At 49.4% G+C, this 22,097-nt stretch overlaps 1 protein-coding gene and 1 pseudogene across 7 annotated transcripts in view; one reads left to right on the forward strand and one right to left on the reverse strand.

The window, feature by feature from the left end:
- ZNF674 (zinc finger protein 674) overlaps positions 1-14,567 on the reverse strand; it is a 37,136-nt gene extending 22,569 nt beyond the window's left edge. The window contains exons 1-6 of one of the 7 annotated variants that reach the window (XM_047843890.1): positions 13,943-14,558; positions 13,331-13,433; positions 11,534-11,578; positions 6,807-6,933; positions 6,411-6,506; positions 4,026-4,127 (exon numbers count right to left, since the gene is read on the reverse strand). In XM_047843890.1, coding sequence (XP_047699846.1) covers positions 4,026-4,127; positions 6,411-6,506; positions 6,807-6,933; positions 11,534-11,548 — 340 coding nt within the window. In that variant the 5' untranslated portion in view covers positions 11,549-11,578; positions 13,331-13,433; positions 13,943-14,558. Of the gene's footprint in view, positions 1-4,025; positions 4,128-6,373; positions 6,507-6,806; positions 6,934-11,533; positions 11,579-13,330 lie in introns of all 7 variants that reach the window. The other 6 variants (XM_047843889.1, XM_047843891.1, XM_047843893.1 and 3 more) reach the window with 6 other exon arrangements.
- LOC125157307 (quinone oxidoreductase-like) lies at positions 8,705-9,251 on the forward strand (annotated as a pseudogene).
- Positions 14,568-22,097: the final 7,530 nt, after the last annotated feature.

The following is a 22,097-nucleotide window of genomic DNA, read 5'->3' on the forward strand; positions in this document are numbered from 1 at the left end:
CTGAGGTCACGATCTCACGGTTTGTGGGATCGAGACTCACGTCGGGCTGTGTGCTGACAGCACGGAGCCTGCTTAGAATTCACCCCCTCCCTCTCTCGCTGCCTCTCCCCTGCTTGTGCGCGTGCGCTCTCTCTCTCTCTCTCAAAATAAATAAATAAACTTAAAAAAAGAATGAAGATGAAATTTAAAAACTCACAGAAGGAAAACTAAGAGATATTGTCACCAGTAGACTCGTTCTTTTTTTTTTTTTTTTTTTTTTCAACATTTATTTATTTTTGGGACAGAGAAAGACAGAGCATGAACGGGGGAGGGGCAGAGAGAGAGGGAGACACAGAATCGGAAACAGGCTCCAGGCTCCGAGCCATCAGCCCAGAGCCTGACGCGGGGCTCGAACCCACGGACCGCGAGATCGTGACCTGGCTGAAGTCGGATGCTTAACCGACTGCGCCACCCAGGCGCCCCACCAGTAGACTCGTTCTAAGAGAAATGATACAGAATCTTCAGAGTGAAGAGAAATAGTATCAGAGGGAAGCACAGAACTTCAGGAATAAAGAGCAGCAGAAATGGTAAAATATCTGGGTAAATATAACAGATTATTTTTCTCCTTTTGAATTAAGATATGAATGGTAGTTGACAGCAAAAATTATAACACTGTCTGGGGGGAGTTAAAACGTATGTAGATATAATACATTTGAAAATTATAACATAGGGGCGCCTGGGTGGCTCAGTCAGTTGAGAGTCTGACTTCAGCTCAGGTCATGATCTCACGGTTCGTGGGTTCAAGCCCCGCTTCGGGCTCTGTGCTGACAGCTCAGAGCCTGAAGCCTGCTTCACATTCTCTGTCTCCCTCTCTCTGCCCCTCCCCCGCTTGCAGTCTGCCTCTCTTTCTTTCTCAAAAATAAAGAAACATTAAAAAACATTTTTAAATAAAAAAATAAAACAAGAAGATAGTGACAAAGACTAAATGTTTAAAATAGAATGTTTAAATTGCAATTGCACTTCCTACGCAAGACCTGTGCATTCAAAACTACAACATTGCTGAGATAGATGTTAAAAGACTCAAATACATTGAGAGATACATCATGTTCATGAATTGTAAGAGTCAATGTTGTTAAGTATTTCAATGATCCACAGACTCAAGGCAGTCCCAGACAAAATCCCCGCAGGCTATTATGTGGAAACTGGTAAGTTGATTCTAAAATGTATATGAAAATATCAAGGACCCAGAATAGCCAAAACATTATGAAAAGGAAGAACAAAGTTGGAAGATTCATACTACCTGATGTGAACACTTAGTATCAGGCTACAGGAATTAAGACAACGTAGTATAGGCATATAGGCCAACGCATATGTGTTCACCTGTTCTCAATAAGGGGGACAAAGTAAATCGATGGAGAAAATATAGTCTTTTCAAAATTGCTGCTGGAACTGAATATGCATATGCAAAGAAAAGAACATTGATCCTTACCTCACACCAGATAAAAAGAATGCTTATCTCATTATGCCCATTGGCCTAAATGTAAGAGCTAAAATTATAAATCTTCCAAAGGAGGAATCATATGAGAAAAATCTGTGCTACCACGGGTTAGACAGAGAATTGTGTGATGGGGCACAAAGGGCATGAACCATAAAAGAACCATAAACTGGACTTTATCAAAATTAAGAATGTCTTCTTTTGAAAGACACTAGTAAGATAAAAACAAGCCACAGCCTGGGAGTAAATACACAGAGAACACATAGCTGATAAAGGACTTGCATCTAGAAAACGTAAAGAGCTCTTACCATTTAATAGCAACAAAAATGGCAGAACATTACCACAGACAGTTCGCCCAAGATGTCCGGATGGCAAGTCAACACATGAAAAGACACTAACCACTAATTATTGGAGAAATTCAGATTCAAATCACAGTAAGGTGCTCCCTACACATCTACTAAAAAGGAAAACTAACAACACTCAGAATACCAAGTAATGACGAGGATACAAAACACCCAGAATTCTTATGTCGGGGGTGGTCAACGAAAATGGTACGGCCATGCTGAGAAGCAGTAGGGTAATATCTTGTGAAGTTAAATATACATTTACCACATGACCAAGCAATACCACTCCAGGTATTTATCCAAGAATATGAAAACGTGCCCATGCAAACACCTGGATGTGTATGCTCATACCAACTTCTTTCATAATGACCAAAAATTCCAGAAGAATCCAATGTGCATAAACTGCTTAATGAATAAGCAAATATAACATCATTCACCTTCAAAAAGGAACAAGATGCTGATACATGTCAAACACGGATGAAGCTAAGAAGCATTAAGTGAAAGCAAGACCCATAAGGCAGGACACTATAAGATGCATTTATAGGACATTCTAGAAAGAATAAAACTAGCAGACTAGAAATGAGAAGAATCCATTTCCAAATCCCAGATTTGGGAGTGAGGAAGACCTTTAATTATATAGAGGCACAACGATATGCTTTAGGGGAATGAAAAGGTCCAGTATCTTGGTTCCATGACTAAATCTCTGTCAAATCTCCAGGACTGTACGCGTAAGAAAGGTAGCTTACGGCATATAAATTATACCTCCATAAATATCACTTAAGAACAGTCATCTCAGCATAAATATATAATGAAAATACATGAAACATATACATGGGGATTATGATAAATGTCATCACATACAATCAAATACCATACGGTGCTACTTATGAATTTTTTTATTAAAATACCTACTAAGCATTATGGACAAACACTACTAACAAATCATGAATTCTAGTTAATGATATGCCTGCAGAAGTATTCAGGGGTGAAGCGTCCAGATCTCAGAAACTTAGCAGGAAACACATCACAAAAAGCATTCAACACAAACATAGTTAATGACATGCCTGGGAAAGTATTCAGGGGTGAAATGTACTGGTCTCTGAAAGTTACCAGGAAACACATCACAAAAAGAAAGGGGGCTGATAGGGGCACCTGGGTGGCTCAGTCAGTTAAGCGACCCACTTCAGCTCAGGTCATGATCTCACAGTCCGGGAGTTGGAGCCCCGCATCAGGCTCTGTGCTGACAGCTCACAGCCTGGAGCCTGCTTTGGATTCTGCGTCTCCCTCTCTCTCTGCCCCTCCCCTGCTCACGCTCTGTCTCTCTCTGTCTCAACAATAAATAAAAACATTAAAAAGAAAGAAAGGGGGCTGATGGGAGGACAGAGGAATTAGGACACATAGAGATATGAGAAAAAGCAAACAGAGCAAAATGTTCGCTGTAGAACCTAGGTGGAATTCTATGGGTATTCAAACTATGATTCTTTCACTTGTTCAGTGTGTGCATTTTCATGATAAGATGTCAGGAAGAAAGCTAGAAAAGAACAGCAAAAGAAACCCAAAGTAAATAAAGGTAGAAGGAGAAGGAAAAAGAAAACAAAAGACAGGGAAAATGAAGAAAGGCAAAGACTTTTCTGGGAAAAGCTCAACCACCATCAACGAAGTTCAGACTTCACGCCACTACCTGGGACTGGACAACCCTGATGACCACCGTGAGGCCACTCTGCAGACTAACGGTTCCTAGAAGATTGCTATATCTTGGCACAAGCAGAGAAGTTATGGGACCTGCCAGAAATTTCCTCTAAGGCCCAGGGAATGTGCAGTCCCGGAGCGGCCTGAGGTCTGGGGGAATGAGGGAAGAGGGGCAAAATGCCCAGCAGTGAGTCCACACGCCCCGCCTTCCGTCCCAACGGATCCCAGGCTCCTGGGGGAGGCCTGGCCATGTGTCCCCGTGCCCCTGGACCCCTCTCCGGGGATGGTTAAACTGCAGATCTTAACTAGACACGGAGTCAGATCTACCTGGAGTGTCGCTCAAAACGCACAGAACCGGGCCCACCCCAGGCTTTCTGAAAACATTTCCACTGGGAGGGACAACCTCGTGGGGTACCCTGAGGGGTCCACAGGCCACTAGGTGACACACGTCTGGTTAACCATGACTGTAATAAAAACTCTTTTCCATGCACAACAGTGACAACAGTGATGACATTTACCGAGAGCTTCCACGGGGCCAGGCTTATGTTCACCCGCTCCTTCAATTCGGACCGTCCCGGAAGTTCTAGCATCAGCCGCCTCCACAAACAGGCAAAGAGACTCTGGGGCCAGCGTGCGGAGGGAGGGAGGGACGGCCAGTGAGCGAAGAAGCCAGAATCTGAACCCCGCCTGTGAGCTCCAAAGCCTAGGTTCTTGACTACTGGGCTGTGGATGAGCCCCGAACCCCCTTCCTCTGCCCTCGTCCCAAATGAACCGTATCTGCCGAACGTGCCCCCAGCCTCACAGCTGGACAGATAAGATGTAGGCGCTCTCCCAGGGGTCTGTGCTCTCGGCAGAGGATAAGCCACCCCCACGGAGCGAGGTTTGAAGAAGTTACCTGCTGGAGTGCAAACACAGCAGCTGAGACTACCACCTCCCCTTCCGCACGGAACCCGCACAGCAACTACCAACAGCACCCAGCTTCTTACAGAGCTGGGACCCTTAGGCCGAGGTGTAACGAGCTCCATCCTGAGTGTTCAGAGGGGTGGGGGTGGGGGGGGGGGGAAATAGAAACCACCAGAAATGCAGGTGTGGAGGTATGCCCAGGCCCAGGAGGTGCCACCAGCAGAATTACAGACACGAACCTGAGAAGAGGCAGCCCTTGGAGGTGAGGGGGGGAACGTGCTGGAGGACCCCGTGTCCCGCACTGCGCCGCACCTACACTGCACGAGCGGACGGTTACCCTAACATAATACAGTTCCGAACCCGAGGGAGCGGGGACCCCAAGAGGGGGCCGCGCCTCTGAGTGTGGGCCTCCTCCTTCCAGGGCACCGCTGCACAGACAACTAGACATTTCGATTCCCGGAAACGCGGCAGGTGGGAAAGAGCACACCGCCAGCACAGCAGGAATCCTCACGGATCTCCGCAAGGCCGCGGACGTAGGGTAGACTGAGCGAGAAAGCGGAAGGTGCACCCCCAAACGGCCGTGGGAGGAGGGAGGGGGTGCAGGCCCCGAGAGAGACGGCGCACAGCCCGGCCGGCACGGGCCGCGGGGAAGGCTTCAAGGGACATGAGGGCGCGGCCGGGCCCGCGTCCAGCGCAGCCGGGGCTCTGCCACCGGTGTCCAAACAGCCGCTGCAGAGCGGATTCACATCTGTGACCCTGAGGTGGACCCCAGCGCGTGACCTTCTGCATAGGGCCCCGGCTGCTGGTCCACGGAGCGCGCGGGGCAGTCCCGGAATCCACGCGCACGCCCTGAGGACGGGCCCACGGACCGGCCGCCGTGCGTGGGCAACAAACGGAGGAAGATCTGCATCTGAAGAGTGTGGGGGTCCCACGAGGGGCCCAGAGCAAAACCAACCAAACCAGCCCCCCACCGGACAAGGGCAAGGGCAGCTGTGCCCAGGCCTGAGGCCGCGCTCACTGGAGCGAGCCGCCTGGAGAAATGTCCTCTCAGGTTGACCTGTTTTCAGTGAATACAGAGAGGACACAAAAGACAGGGGAGTGGGAGGGAAGCATTGATGCCAGCAGGATCCTGACAACAGGCAGGGTCGAGTCAGGTCTGGAAGGGACTGAGGAGCTGAGACGAGAGGACACGGTCGTGGGAAGGTTGACACCGTCCGCACAACCTGAGCATAGACAAGGCCATGGTGGCTGCCCGGCCTGGCCTAGCTGAAGGTCACTAGCAAAGCTTTTGGTCCACACCAGCTGCAAGGAACCAGGCGGATCGTTTCCCTGGGGCTGAAGAAGACTACAGGTGTCAATGGAAGGGCCCACAGGATGTAAATAAAGAGGAACCCTCACGCCTGCACCCACGTCTTCTAAAATTTTTTTTTTCAACGTTTATTTATTTTTGGGACAGAGAGAGACAGAGCATGAACGGGGGAGGGGCAGAGAGAGAGGGAGACACAGAATCGGAAACAGGCTCCAGGCTCCGAGCCATCAGCCCAGAGCCTGACGCGGGGCTCGAACTCACGGACCGCGAGATCGTGACCTGGCTGAAGTCGGACGCTTAACCGACTGCGCCACCCAGGCGCCCCTGCACCCACGTCTTCTGAGGAAAATGCAAACACCCAAGAGAAAGGAAATGCCCTGCGAGCTTCCAGAAAGCAGGGGGAGCACACAAGGGGAAGGCTCGGTACTTCCCCAGCCACCGAGGATACTGGGAGCTAGAGAGGGGACCTGAACAAACGGGGCGCACTGCCTGAACCCCAGCAAGAACAAGGGGGCTGCGGGAGGGCGGTCGGTGGGGGCACCGCGTGGATGTGACAGCAGCTCGCTTCATTGAACCCAAATTGTGTCCCCGAGTCTAGGGGCGTGGAGAAGAGCTCCCAGGCGGGCCCCCCACGCCAGGCTCTCACTGACCTACCAGGTCCCCTGGCCTGACTGGCCCGGCACCTGCTCACCCGGAGGGTTCCGCGTCGGGGTCTCTCCCTCTGCCGTCCTGGCCTCTTCTCCTTGTCCCAATCTGATGACCACATCGGGTTTGGGAACTAGCTGTCCTGAGGGGAAATGACACAGACTTTGTTATTAACGCCACATGGGTTCCAGAATCGACACCAAACCCTGCCGACCAAAGGTGGTCCGGCCCGGGTGCCCGCCCAGGAGGACAGCTATGCCCCTCAGTGCACCACACCACAGAACGGCACAGCGTCCCGTGTGGGGTGCAAACAGGGTCACAACTTCCCAACAGTGAGCCTTAGGCCCGAACTTGTCCGAGGCTCCAGACGCCCCTGAGCAGGTACCAGCTAGGTGACACGTGTATGGGTGTGTTACGGTCACACTGTGGCACGGTCCCTCACCCACAGAGACCAGGTGGCTGTAGTTCTCCAGCATGACGTCCCTGTACAGGTTCTTCTGAGCCGAGTCCAGACATCGCCACTCCTCCAGGGTGAAGTCCACAAACACGTCCCGGAAGGTCAAGGACTCCTGCAATGGCACATTCCTCATTAGCCCAGAGGGCTCAGCTGGGGGACAGATGGGACAATGTGTCCCATCCTAGGTCTTTCTCTCATGGTAGAGGTTCAGTATCGCCACCATCCCGGGACAGCCCTGACCGATGAGGACAGTAACGCACACAGAGTGTAAAGTCACTTGTGCAGGGTCACACAGCTAGGACACGGGGACGACATGCCTTCTGCTTTCCAAACCCACGTGTTAGGGGTTTTTGTAATTAGAAAGAGAGAGAAAGTGTGCATGGAAGCAAGTGGGGTCAGGAGCAGGGGGAAGAGAGAAAGAGAATCCCAAGCAGACTCTATGCCCAGTGTGGCGCCGACACTCAGCTCGATCTCACAACCCTGAGATCATGACCAAAGCTGAAACCTAGAGAGCGACACTCAACCAACTGAGCCACCCCAGCGCCCCATCCACATCCATGTTTTTATCTTATTCTTTTTTTAACGTTTTTATTTAGTTTTGAAAACAGAGAGCACGGGTGGTGGAGGGGCAGAGAGGGAGGGAGACACAGAATCTGAAGCAGGTTCCAGGCTCTGAGCTGTCAGCACAGAGCCCGACACGGGGCTCGAACCCATGAGCCGTGAGGGCACGACCTGAGCCAAAGTCAGATGCTTAACGGACTGAGCCACCCACGTGCCCTGACATCCACATTTTTCAACATGACACTGCATTGCTCGTCTACACAAATGTTCTTTGCTGCTCCCTACGCTATTTGAGACAGTCCAGTATACAGTGTTTATGTAACTAAAGTTACTTTAACCTTTATAAAGAAACAGATGAGCCATTAAAACATCTTACCCTGGAAATGCAATATTCCAACTTGTTTACCAAATAGAGACGAGCAGGTAAGTCCCGAGGATGTAAAGATTAATAAAGACAAAAACACACTTTCTGAACAGAAGGAGCTGAGCCTGCTAGAGGGAGAACGACACTTACACACTCACGTATGAAGGGGAGGGCGGGCAGCAGGGTGGGCTCCTGTCCTCTGAGGGCAACGGTGGGGGGGAGCAGAGGGAACAGAGAACAGAAAGAAGTCAGGTCTGCGTGGGGCTGGCGGAGAAGGCTTCACAGGGGACGCTGAGCTAGAACAGTTCCAAACACAGCTACTCAGGACTATGAAGCAACAGGAAACATACTCTGGTCTCTCCTCTAGGTGCCCAGTGTGGAGTTCCTAAAACCCTTGTAAATCCCCAAGTGAGAAGAACAGAGGGAGCATCTCTCATTCCTGTTTTTTTTTAATTGATGAGTTTTGTTCTATGCCAATTAGACCTTGAGAAAATCCCAGCGGCACGGGGGTTGGGAGCTTCCTGGTGGGTGAACATCCACATTCCAGAAGAACGATGCTTGCCAGATCCACAGATCCATATTCGGTGACTCGCGAGTCTCATTTATCTTCTGTAGTATCGTTATCACATTTTTTTAATTTTTTAAATGTTTTTTTTTTAATGTTTATTTTGGAGAGAGAGAGACAGAGCACAAGCGGGGAAGGGCAGACAGGGAGGGAGACACCGAATCCGAAGCAGGCTCCAGGCTCTGAGCTGTGCGCACAGAGCCCGATGCGGGGCTCGAACCTGTGAACTGTGAGATCATGACCTGAGTCGAAGTCGGACACTCAACCGACTGAGCCACCCAGGCACCCCAGTATCGTTATCACATTTAAGGTTAAGTGGCTTCGGTCCCCTTTTTTGTGGAATCTGAGTGACCCCTGGCAGAATTCGCTTCCCCTCTCTAGAACCGGGTCACCATGGCAACTGGACTGAAATTGATGAGAGCAATTGGAGTTGTTGAATTTGGTGGACCAGAAGTGCTGAAACTCCAGTCGGGATGTGGCAGTACCAACTCCAAAAGACCATCAGGTTGTAATCAAGGTCCATGCATGTGGTGTAAACCCAGTGGAAACATAGATTCGTTCTGCTACTCACAGGATAAAACCACTCTTACCCTATACTCCTGGTTCAGACGTGGCTGGGGTAACAGAAGCTGTTGGACGTAACGTATCTACTTTCAAGAAAGGTGACGGAGTTTTCACTCCCAGCACCATCTCTGGGGGCTATGCTGAGTATGCTCTTGCGGCAGACCACACTGTGTACCCACCGTCAGAAAAACTGGACTTTAAACAAGGAGCTGCCATCGGTATCCCATATTTTACCGCTTATCGAGCTCTGCTCCACAGCGCCCGTGTGAAAGCTGGAGGAAGTCTTCGGGTTCATGGGGCTAGTGGAGGAGTTGGATTGGCCGTATGCCAGACTTCCAGAGCTTATGGTTTAAAGGTTCTGGGCACAGCCGGCTGAAACCCGTAATAGGTTCTCAGTATTCATTGGAGAGGGTGGCCCAAGCTCATGAAAATATCATCCACGGCAGTGGGGCTACTGGGAAGATGATTCTTCTCTTAGAATGATTCAGTCTTTCATGTATTTCCTGTGCGATTAGAAGTTTCCTGCCCCAGTTTTACTTATACTACTTTTGCTCCAAGTAGCATTCATTTGATTTAGTGAGTTTCTTATATTGAAAAACAAGATTTATCTTTAGAGATCTGGGCATTGGCGTACAATTTACTTTACAGTTCACAATATGTTTCATGCCTCCCACCGACCTCTAATCAAGGAGTCATCATAGTAGGAAACAGAATGTTAGTAGCCACTTGGCATTGGGTACATTACAGAAATTCCTGGTACTTGATCATTAATTCCCTACCTTGGACTAAAGCAAGCTGATTCAAAATAAGACTGAGTGATTTCCGAGCCTACCTGTCCTTGTAAAGGGTCTTCAGTTATCTGTTTAGCCCAGAACTATATTGGACTCTGAAGGTTTTCTAGACTAAACAAGACCCCTTTTCCAAACTAATCTCATCGGCAAGGTAAACAATGTCCACAGAACTTTGTTGTTTAAAAAATAGTTTCCCTTGGGGCGCCTGGGTGGCACAGTCGGTTAAGCGTCCGACTTCAGCCAGGTCACCATCTCGAGCTCCGTGAGTTTGAGCCCCGCGTCAGGCTCTGGGCTGATGGCTCGGAGCCTGGAGCCTGTTTCCGATTCTGTGTCTCCCTCTCTGTCTGCCCCTCCCCCGTTCATGCTCTGTCTCTCTCTGTCCCCAAAATAAATAAATAAACGTTGAAAAAAAAATTTAAAAAAATAGTTTCCCAGTATTTCCCCAAATATTAGAACATTCGCTATGTTAATGGTTGATTACTAATTATCCATATATTCTGTGAAGATAGCAGCCTTATCTTTGTTACAGTGTGACAGTAGGTCCGTAGTCTCTCCAGATAGATATTTCTTGATGATTTGATTTTCAAAGTAGATTTAGAATTATCTGTGTGATGGGAGTCATATATTTTTCTTTAAATGACTAAACAAATTTGACATATTAAGAGTGGACGGCTTTTGTTTTCATAGCATGGTAACTTGCAGTAAATTCTGTAGGAAAATAAAAACTGTTGATCTATTTCATCTTTATATATATATATATGTACTTAATACACATATATACTTTATATATAATACTTGCCTTATATCACATCTCTTTTACATAGTTTCTAAGGATTAATTCCTAACAGTGTTCTGTGTTGGAAGTCTTTATCTAAAATAAATGCCATCAATGTTAGGGGCAAGGGAAAAAAAGGTTAAGTGGCTTCAAAACATGAACTGGATCCCTTTTCTTCTTGCAACAGCCTGGAAAAGCTGAACACAGAAATTATATGGTCTTTAACATTTCGTGAAAGTAGTAACTAGTCCAGGATCTGGGACTGCCAGTTTAACGTGTGAGTACCTTTGACCCACAAACCCAACTTTCGGGTGAATTCCCCATCAACACCTGCGCTAATGAGCACACACATAGAGAGTCAGCCGAGAGGCACGGTATAGAACAGGAAAAGAGGGGTAAAAACCCGAATATCCACAGAGAAACAGTTCAAACGATGCGTCCGTCCCCCTGCCCAGGAGCTGAAATCATCTGTACGAGTGGATGAGGACCACCACCGGGGATACAAGCGGGTGGGGAGAGCAAGACGGGAGTGAGGCAGGGTGGTGTTCGTGCAACCTCACGCCCAACACCGCACGTGTTCCTGCTTTCAGTGGACGAAACGCACGTAGACGCGTCTACCCCTCGCCGTCACCCAACTGTTACCAGCGGGCATCTCTGAGGAGAAACGGGACACCAGGGGGAGAAATAGGGATGTTTCAGCTACCCTCTAATGCACGGTAAAACGCCAAGCATGGATTTCCTTTCAACGTTTTGAACATAACGAAAAAGCCAACAGTGCAGTGGCCGTGGAACCGGGGGAAAAGGAGACTCTGTGCTTCAACAAGTATCTCTGAGAAAAAAAGAAAAAAGTGGGGGGGGGGTGCATGTCCCAGAGAAAGAAGGAGATGAGGGCGCTCCTTTCTTGCTCTCTTGTTTTTTAATTTTTTTTGTTGTGGCCAGGGGAAGGATCGGAGAACCCCGAGGTGGATGACAGCGTGGACAGAAAAGAGCCACAGCGGAGGGGAGTAACGCAATTGTCAAGGGTACAATACGGGTGCCCCAAAGCTGCCTCGAGGTCACTGGACACAAAGTAGGGGGAAATTAGGAACTCACCTGGAACATGGCCATCCTGTTCTGCTCGAGACAAAGGGCAGAGATCTAGGAAGACAGAATTGGGGCATCCAGATCAATGCATTCAGCCAGGAAAGCATCCCCACCAGCCTGATAATAATCACCCTTGCACCCTGGGGAGGATGGTGTGCAACCATGCCCGGGAGCCCCAGGCCATTCCCTTGGGCTTTGGATAAGCTCATGTGGGCTTTGCAGGTGACCCGTGTTTGTGGGCCTCCAAAATACATTGGAATATTATTTCATTTCTTAACCTATTTAAGAGCAGGTTACAAAAAAGGAAGTGCAACGCAATCTCACTCCTTCGGCAATAAGTACGTCCTGAGGAACAGCGGTGATTAAAATGTTGATACTGGTTTTCGCTGATGATTGCGGTCCTCTTGTTTTGTTTACTTGCATTTAAAAAAACTTTCTTTTAGTATTTCTTTTTTGGAGTGAGAGACAGAACGCGAGCAGGGGAGGAGTAGAGAGAGGGAGACACAGAATCCGAGCTGTCAGCAGGGAGCCCAACGCGGGGCTCGAACCTACACACCGTGAGATCATGACCTGAGCCAAAGCCGGACGCTTAACCAACTGAGCCACCCTCACATCCCTTGTTAACTTGCATTTTTGACTGTGACTATTATTACTAATAAAATGGAAATGAACAGTGATTACGCTGAGCCCTGAAAGTGACAGACCCTTAGCAGAGTCTGGAGGACAGGGATACCTGGCTGCGGTTTGCAGGAAGGAGACAAACTAGGGTTGAAGAAGGGGCAGAGAGGCAGCCGGGGGCAGGGAGGCAGGTGAGGAGCCCAGCACCGGTCGTTCCACAAGGAGCTGGAAACCACTGCCCCTGCCGCCCTGTGCACCCTGCCCTCCACTGGCCGCCCCCACCCAGTTCCTGGCCTGTCACTTTCTCCTTTCCCATGATGCCCATTCAACTGCCTGCTCTTCCCGCCTTGGCGGTTTTCTAAAGAAAGTGTCAGCAAGGAGCTTTTGCACAGAGTAGCTGCTGTCACTGCAGCAACCCCTGCAGCGGCCTCAGGACAAGAGGGCTCGGCCCCGTGCAGGTGAACGACTCGGGCTCTCAGGTCCAGGGACAGTGGCACCAAAATGAGGCAGCAGAAACAGCTGACAACATACCTCTGGACCGCTTGCAAATGTTCCCAAGTAAAAAACAAAACCATACGAGAGCATTCTGTACTTGAGTCAGACTGGAGGGAGAGTCCACATTTCTGCTAGCGGCAGGTGGGAGGTTCTCACTCTGGGGCTCACTCAAATCCAGAAACACCCAATGGCAAAAGCTGTGTGCACAGAAGTGTCAGGAGAGAGTCCTGTGCAGCTGACAGTGATCCCTGTCAGCCTGATCCGACCCTCACAGGCACCACAGCAGGCCGCCCTCCTCACGGCAGCATTACTCCACCTGTCTGTGCATTTCATCTCTCTCCCCCAATGGGGTCCAACTTCCCACAGTCACACAGTGGGCATGGTCTTTCTCCGCTGGAGGGACAAAGGCCACTCCAAGTCCAGCTCTTCTTCGACCTGCTGTCCTCTAAGCCTTCACCCTCGACGCTGGGGTCAGTCTGTCCTGAGAGCCTCCTCCCTTGGCCCTGGGCTCTGGGTCTGTCCTATGAGCCTCCTCCCTCTGTCCTAGGCTCTGGGCTGAGGCTCCTCCTCCTAGGACTCTGATAAGAGCTCTCTTGTTCCTAACAACGCAGGACCAAAGGATCCAGAGACAAACGCATCTCCGTTGGGACCATGGCCACAGCACCGCATCTGTCCCTGAGCCAGGGAACTCACCTTCTGAGGCCTCGACTGGCTCTTCTGTAGACTAGGAAGCCCAGGGGCGGCTGAGCCGGAGCCCGCAGGAGGTGAGCAGTGGTCTCACTGATGCGCCCTGACCCTGGAAACAACGACCGCACAGGAGATGCAGTGAGCAACCTCTCTGAGGCAGTGAAAGCGAGGAAAACCCAGATGGAATACTTTATGGAAGCAGCCACAAGGCCTCGTTTCAGTGTTAAGAGTAAACGCTTAGTAGCAGCCTAATTGTCACCAGACAAGGAGCTAAGCACTGCGTCATCCCATAAGGGTCCTAGCTGTGGACTCGAACTGATTGCCCGCTCTGTCGCCTTGATTCATTCAGTGAAAAAGTTGAGTGCCTACTGTGGGCCTGTCCAACGTGTTGCAGGTACATCAGTGAACAAAGTAAGCAGAGTTCCCCGACCCTGCGGAGCTGTGTTCTAGCAGGGAAGGCACACAGCAAGCACAAAGTTGATACATTTCGGGAACGCTCGTTAGAAACGCATAGGTGCTAGAAGGATCTCCCGGGGTTTTCTAGCCGTGTGACTCTGGACAGGCTACGAGCCTTTCTGTTCTTGCTTTCTCGCGATATAATGAAGACAATCGTAGTACCTACTCACAGCCCTCGGGAGGATGACCGTGCACCCAAGGGCGCCTCGCACGTACTAGACACTCAGCAAACGGCCGCTGAACCTGACCCAACGACTCAATGACAGTATCACTGGCTGTCGCCCCCGGCCCGTCGCCCACACTCAGCCCAGGGCCCCGAGGTCGCAGGGGCGCGAACCCATCACCCCCACCTGCCCTCCGGCCCGTGCCCGCTCCGCCTCCCGGTACTTGGCTACCAGAACCCGACAGCCAGGTCGGAGGACAACAAGCGGCGCGACCTCGCGCCGCCCTCGGGTCAGCGGAGCACTTCCGCTCCCGGCGCCCCGCAGCCCGAGGTCGGAGCGCGGCGCACGCGCAGGAGCTGCTTCGGGGCCTCCACGGCCAATGGCCAAGATGGCGCGAGTCGCGGCCAGTGATTCCGACGGGGTTCGTCTGGGGCACGATGTAGGGACCGGAGCGGGCGACCGTTTTCCGGACGAGTCGCACGAGAGGCGGGGGGGCGGCGAGGGGCCGGCGGACGGTCGCAGAGGCCCCTGTCCCGCCGCCTCCGAGGCCGAGGCGCCGTCTCCCTCGCCGTCTGCCGCGCACCCTCCATCCCCCGAAGCCGCGCTCTCCGCTGCCTTCAGCTTCTCGGGATGAGAAAGGGTAGTGGGGCCTGCTGCCGTTCTCAGCGGCACATGGGCGCCGCCATCTTGGGGGCGGGGCCTGTCCCTGGGAACCGGGCCTGCCCCAGGGGTCAGAGAGCAGAGGGCGGGCTCCGTCGGGGGAGTGGCCCGGAAGAGCGCTTGGGAGCGGGCGGGGAGGGCGGGCGATGCGCTCAGTGGGAGAAACCCCGATGCCCGGGTCTCCTGAAATAAATCGTGTTACTCCCGGGTCTGCGACCCAGGGCGTCCAGGGAGAGTCTGATGTTTGCTTTTTGATAACACGGCGTAAAGTAGCCGAGCGTGTTGTTCTCTGTGCCGGCCGGTGTGCCAGCCGGTGGCAGCATGGCCTGCTAAAAAGGCCCGTAAGTGCCTTGAGGAAAGTTTTCTGGTTCCCGTCAGGGTCTGGGGAAAGAGGCCCAAGCGTGTGCTGGCCCTGGAGCTGCCTGCCACGAAGCAGAACTCTTAGGTCCGGGCACCGCAAGGTCCCAGCTCAGATCCACCCGATTGCTTCTGTGCCCGAGCCAGCAGGTGCCAGGCACTGTTGCGAGAAGCACGTGACAGAACCGTCGTGGAGCTGTCATAGGCGTATGGGATCTCCATTGGAGCATACTGCTCTGTCCCTGTCTTTCCCTTTCCCCTCCGAGGTAACTGACATTCCCGGGTGGTTTGGATGCATCAGAGCCCAAGCTTCCACCGCAGAGTTCTGGGAAGTGAGTGTCCCAAGCCTTGTGTAGGAGTCCCCGGAGAGAAGCCTGTTTGCCCTCAGGGGAGTGGGCATTGCCACCAGTGTCAGGTCTTTGCGCATTTGTAAGCGATGGCCAGTCCTCGAGAGACCATCGTATTTGTTTCTAGAGGAGAGGCGACCTGCTAACCTTTTCAGACATCGGTATCAGGAGACCAGAAAATTAATATGATAGTGTCCCAAGGACAGTAGAGAGACCCCCAGCTGCAGAAGGACCTCGTGATTGGCCCTGGTCTGGCTGTCCCCATAACCTGATAACACAGGAGCAAGTTGATGGGCATGTGGTTGGTTATTGCTCACACAGTGTCAGTTTTTCCTAGCAGTGAGTCAGGTGACTAGCAAGTAAGAAACACGCCAAGCTGGGGCGGCTGGGTGGCTCAGTCAGTTTCGTGTCTGACTTCGTCTCAGGTCGTGATCTCACGGTTCGTGAGTTCCAGCCCGGTGTAGGGCTCCATGCTGGCAGCTCGGAGCCTGGTGCCTGCTTCAGATTCTGTGTCTCCCTCTCTCTCTGCCCCTCCCCTGCTCACGCTCTGTCTCTTTCTCTCTCTCAAAAAGAAGTAAACATTCAATAAAATTAAATTAAAAAAAGAAAGAAACGCCAAGGTGCCCCTCCAGCCCATACTATGCCCCATACTCAGCTCAGGCTTTCAGGTTCTTCCTGAGGATTACCTGGGCAAACAGCGATTGATGGTTCAATCAATCAAATCAGTTGATTGTATCTCTTAGAGCCCGGGACTTGACCCATGTCAGCCACCTGGCAAATGGTGGGTTTTTTGGTTCTCTCCCACAGACTGGAGAACATGCTGTTGGCCTTGCTGCACTTTCCTGCACCGTGGGCTCCCCTTTTGGTACCTTTTCCACAACTGGCCCTGTTGGTAAGGAAATATCTTCCCACCCTGCCTAGAATCACCACTCACCTCCAACTGAAAACTTTTTTAATGGTAATTAGGCTGTTAACTAAGTTCAAATTCATTGTGAAGGAGTAACTCAATGGAGCTTGGTTACTCAAGCTTTTGAAAGAAAAGCCTGTCTCCGGAGCATTGGCCCTTTTCCAGCTCCTGGGAGGCCGCCGCTAAGCCCCTGTCATATTCTGCCCGATCAGACTGTTTTTGGAATCCAGGCATCGCCGTCCTAGTTTGGCCAGATCGTTTCTACAGAGATTGTGACTTGCGGTGAACATCTGTGTTTGTATGTGTGAGGCCCTGGGCCACGCTGTGTTCGTTTGACGCCTGGGGGCTGTCGACTGAGTAGCTGAAGTCAGTCACGTGGTTGCCGCCTACCTGCATGACCTCCAGTAGAGTCCCTGCACCCCAAGGCTTGGCTGAGCTCCCCTGGCCGGCAGCACTTAGCAGGTTTTGTGACGCACCATTCCTGGGAGAATTAAGCATTGACCCGCGTGACTCCTTTGGGAGAAGACAACTGATCTGTCACCACGGGTTTCTACTGGACGTCCCCCGTGTGCCTTTTTCCGCTTGCCGGTTGTCCTGTGCGCGCTCTCACTGTAATAGGTCATCACTGCGTATAAAGCAACTCAGAAGGACTCGCAGGACTCTGAAAAGTAGAACAGCTCTCCTGAGTCCCAGGGAATCTTCGAGCCTGACGAGGGTCTCGGAGACCCGCCTCACGCTGTTGCTACAGGTGCTCAGATCGGTACACGCTCTACCGTGTGATTCAAGCATCCCAGTAGGTGGGCGTACTGAACCCAGTTGGACTGTGCCCTTGGCAATCCCCAGGTTGCAGACCTGATCCGGAACATCCTGAGGGCACTTGGAGGAATGAGGGCTGGCCGGAGGGCCTGCCCGGGGCAGGAGCTGAGCGGGCTTGCTTTCTTGCCACGTTCTGCTGAGGGTCCCTGGCACCTGCCAGAACACCTTCCTGGAGTTCTTCCCCGCAATGGCCGAGGTGACAGGCCCATGGCACAATGCCTTGATCGGATTCTGCTCTTTGAACTGCATGAGTTGCCCTAAAGAATGGAAGGCCAGTTGCAGGCGTTCGTCTCCGGGCTTGACTGCGTGGCCCTTTCTGCAGCTGGCCCTGCGGATTTCCGCAGGCAGGAGGGCACCAAGAGTGAGTGGCTGCTATAGTCAGAAATGAAGGTCTTTTCTCTTGTGGCAGTTCCTGCAGTCATTTGCGCTTTAAAGTCCCTTTCTATGGTGAAGTCACCATCTCCTCTGAACGTAACAGATGTATTTGCCAAATATCTTTTCAATAGGTAACTTTTGCTGTAACACTGGTTCGTGTAATAAAATTACTGCCTACAATCAAATATATTTTTACACCTTCCGTCAGCTCTCTCTGTATGGATTTCCTACTGGTTAATAATGTTGAAGCACAAAACCAAATTCTTTTCTAAAAAATTTTACTTATTTAGAGAGAGCGAGCAAGGGAGGGGCAGAGAGAGAGGGAGAGAAAGAACCCCAAGCGGGCTCTGTGCTGCTAGCACAGAGCCTGATGCGGGGCTTGAACCCACCAACCATGAGATGGTGACCGGAACCAAAACCAAGAGTGGGACACTCAATCTACTGAGCCACCCAGCTGCCCCCAAAACAAAATTATTCATGTCTATCTGCAGTGTGAATTTCACATGCTAAGCCAGAGATGACCCGTGGGTGACAATGATTGAAATTTCATTTTGTTGTCTGTAATTATGATGAACAAAGTATGAGCTGTGGGTGAAACAACATACCCTAGATTCATACCCTCTCTGTTTTATATGAATTATCTGATGCTTGAGTAGGAGAGGAACGCATTCCTTCCAATCTACATTCATTACATTCGTAGGGGTTTCTCCAACATGAATTCTTTCATGCTTGCTTGGCAACAGTTCGGCCATGTTTATATTTGGGATTTCCCAAATTTGGCACATTTGTAGGATTCTCCCCAGCAAGAATGGTCTCCTATTGGCATGGGTGAAGTCGTGTCTAAAGGTCTTTTCTCATTCACCTCATGTATAGTTTCTGAGATGTGAGGATTGGCTAACTTAACACATTTGCAGGATTTCCCTCCAATGTGAATTCTCTAACATTAAGTAACGTGTGAGTATTGGCGAAAAGCTTCCCATGTTCCTTACTTTATTTTTTTTTAACATTTTTATTGTTTATTTTTGAAAGAGACAGAGCACGAGTAGGGAGGGACAGAGAGAGAGAGGGAGACACAGGATCCGAAGCAGGCTCCAGGCTCCGAGCTGTCAGCACAGAGCCCAACACAGGGCTCGAACTCTAGAACCTGGAGATCATGACCTGAGCTGAAGTCGGATGCTTAACTGACTGAGCCACCCAGGCACCCCGTATGTGCCTTACTTTAACAAGGTTTCTACCCAATAGGAATTTTCTAGTGCTGAATAAATTGTAATCCAGAACTCAATGCATTTGCAAATTGATTTACACCCTAGGTTTTCTCTGTATCGTGTGTTCCCTGATGTTGAGTGAAGTCTAAGCGTTATATGCAAGTCTTTGCCATGTCTTGAGTTAGGAGCGTTTTCATTTTTTTCTAATTTTTGAAGTTTATTTATTCATTTTGAGAGAGAGAACGAGCGGGGGGAGGGGCAGAGAGAGAGAAGGAGGGAGAGGATCCCCAGCAAACTCCGTGCTGTCAGCACAGAGCCCAATGTGGGTCTTGAACTCACAAACTGCGAGATCATTACCTGAGCTGGAACCAAGAGGTGGACGCTTATTTAGTCACAAATTGTGACTAAATGTATTTGGGAATTTTTGATCCTACGTATAATATTGTGGTTCTCTAATTCCTTTTGTGAAAATGTTCTTGTTTAACAACCACTGACTGCAAATGGAAACCTTCCCCAGGTTTGTTACATTTGCCTCTTCTTTTTTCAGTGTTTTTTCTTGAGTATGGATAACTCTCTTTTACCTGAAATGCTTCCCTTTTCCCCTCTGCATCTCAAATCAACCTTTGCATTGTCAGTTGTTTTTTTTCTGCAGTGAAAATTGTATCATTGTCCATATGCATGGACATCCTGGGTAGATAGCAACTAGGGACTTGGTAGAATCTAGACTAGCTGTCATGTGCCCGTCAATGAGAGTAAACTACATATGCTAGGAAGAATGTTGCCCATCAAAAAGCAAGAATACAAACATTAAAAAAAATTTTTTTAAAGGGGGGCGCACCTGGGTGGCTCAGTCAGTTAAGCATCCGACTTACGCTTGGGTCATGATCTCGCAGTTCATGAGTTCGAGCCCCGCATCAGGCTCTGTGCTGACAGCTCAGATCCCGGAGCCTGCTTCCCATTCTGTGTCTCCCTCTCTCTCTGCCCCTCCCCTGCTCATGCTCTCACTCGCTCTCTCTCTCTCTCTCTCAAAAATAAAACATTAAAAAAATGTTTAAAGCAAGAATACAACTGTAAATACACCTAAAAAGATTGCACATCATCTATACAGAAGAAAATAAACTGTGTTCCTGAATGTAAACTCAATACTGTAAAAGACCCATTGTCCATAAACCTAGGCCATGAATTTCAGGCAATTTGAATCAATATCGTAAATAGGATCGAGGGCCTATAGTACAATCCTTTTCTCTTTTAGTTTAGTTTTAGTTTTAGAGGAGCGGGGAGAGGGGCAGAGGGAAAGGGAGAGAGAGAGAATCTCAGGCTCCACACCCAGCACACAGCCCGATGTGGGGTTCCATCTCAACGACCCCGAGATCATGATCGTGTGGTCATGACCTGAGCCGAAACCAAGAGTTGGGCCCTTAGCCAACTGAGCCACCCAGGCGCTGATACAATTCTTTATTTTAACTGGCAGGAAATAACAGATATGAAAACCACTAAGAATATTCTGAGGTTAGTTGTAATAAAGGAAGACTTACAAGATATTATACCCCATTATGAGCTACAATAAGTAAACTATGTGACATAGGATGGAATTAAAGAGATCACTGAGAGGCGCCTGGGTGGCTTAGTTAAGCATCTGACTTCAGCTCAGGTCATGATCTCACGGTCCATGAGTTCGAGCCCCAAGTCGGGCTCTGTGCTGATAGCTCGGAGCCTGGAGCTTGCTTCGGATTATCTCTCTCTCTCTCAAAAATAAATAAACATTGGGGCACCTGGGTGGCTCAGTCGGTTAAGCATCCAACTTCGGCTCAGGTCATGATCTCACAGTCCGTGAGTTCGAGCCCTGCATCGGGCTCTGTGCTGACAGCTCAGGGCCCGGACCTGCTTCAGATTCTGTGTCTCCCTCTCTCTCTGCTCCTCCCCCATTCATGCTCTCTCTCTGTCTCAAAAATAAATAAACATTAAAAAAAAATTTTTAAATCACTGAAACAAAAAATCAGAATCAAGTGTATAAAACACTAAATGTATAAAGCTTAGCTAACAACAGTATGAAAAAATGAACTGAAAAGGGAATTTGACTTTATATAAAGTTTTATAAATTTACTTAATGCTAAGTTGTAATGGTTGACAAGTCCGTAAAAGAGGTCCAGTGTATTTCATGCATATATGGGAAATAATATGTGATAAAAATGTGGGGTAAACAAAAACAACCCGAAGCCATAAAGTAAATCCTAGGCTTCATTAAAATATCTTTAAAATCCAAAAGAAGGGGCACCTGGCTGACTCAGTCAGTAGAGCAGCTAGCTATCTGATCATTGATCTCGGGGTTGTAAGTTCAAGCCCCACATTGGGTGTAGAGATTACTTAAAAAACATTTTTTAAGACATGGATATTTCTGATAGCCAAGTAGAATTAGAATAAACATTATCAAATCCAAAAGCGAACACGTGCCACACACAAAAAATCAAAAGACCAACTGTACCTTGGGGAAAATATTTGCAACGTTTATGGCAAAGAGTTCATATCCCCAATAAACAATGTCCCCACAAACTGTTATGTAAAAGAGAATATGCAAATGGTGAAGAATAGAAGTTTTGTTTTTCTTTTGAACGATACACCATGTGGTTATAGCTTCCAAGGTGGAAGAAAGGAATTTCATATCTGAGGAGGAAGCATGATGAATCTCATATCCACATCTGACTCTGACTTTTTTCTAAGCTCTAACTCTACATTTCCCCTTGCCTGATGCACTTAATGCATGGAAATCGAATTCGCAAATCTATGAAGACCCAGACAAACTCATCATATTTTTAATCACACAGTAACATATGATCATTGCATTAAAATTACTGAGAAGAGGGGCACCTGGGTAGCTCAGTGGATTAAGTGTCCAACTTTGGCTCAGGTCACGATCTCGCGGTCTGTGAGTTCGAGCCCCCCGTCGGGCTCTGTGCTGACAGCTCGGAGCCTGGAGCCTGTTTCGGATTCTGGGTCTCCCTCTCTCTCTACCCCTCCCTCACTCACACTCAGTCTCCCTGTGTCTCAAAAAATGAATAACCATTAAAAAAAAATTTTTTTAATTACTGAGAAGAAACTGGAATCTTCTACTTTGCTGGCAGGAATGTAAAAAGGGACAGCCACTTTGGAACACAATTTAGCAGTTCCTCAAAAAGTTAAACATAGAGTTACCATATGACCCAGCAATTTCACTCCTAGGTGTACACCCAAGAGAATGGAAAACGTGTTCACACACACATACGCACACACACGCTCACACACACACACACTTGTACACAAGTGTCCATAGCTGTGTTATTCCTAGAAACCAAAAGTGGAAACAAAACAAATGTCAGTCAAGCGACGAATAGATAAACAAATGGTGGTATATCCATGCAATAAAATATCACTTAGCCATGAAAAGGAATGACACTGATACGATATCCAGTGTGGATGAACCTTGAAAACATTGTAAGTGGAAAAAGCCAC

The sequence above is a fragment of the Prionailurus viverrinus genome, chromosome X (genome assembly GCF_022837055.1).
Source record: "Prionailurus viverrinus isolate Anna chromosome X, UM_Priviv_1.0, whole genome shotgun sequence".
Lineage (NCBI taxonomy): Eukaryota > Metazoa > Chordata > Mammalia > Carnivora > Felidae > Prionailurus > Prionailurus viverrinus.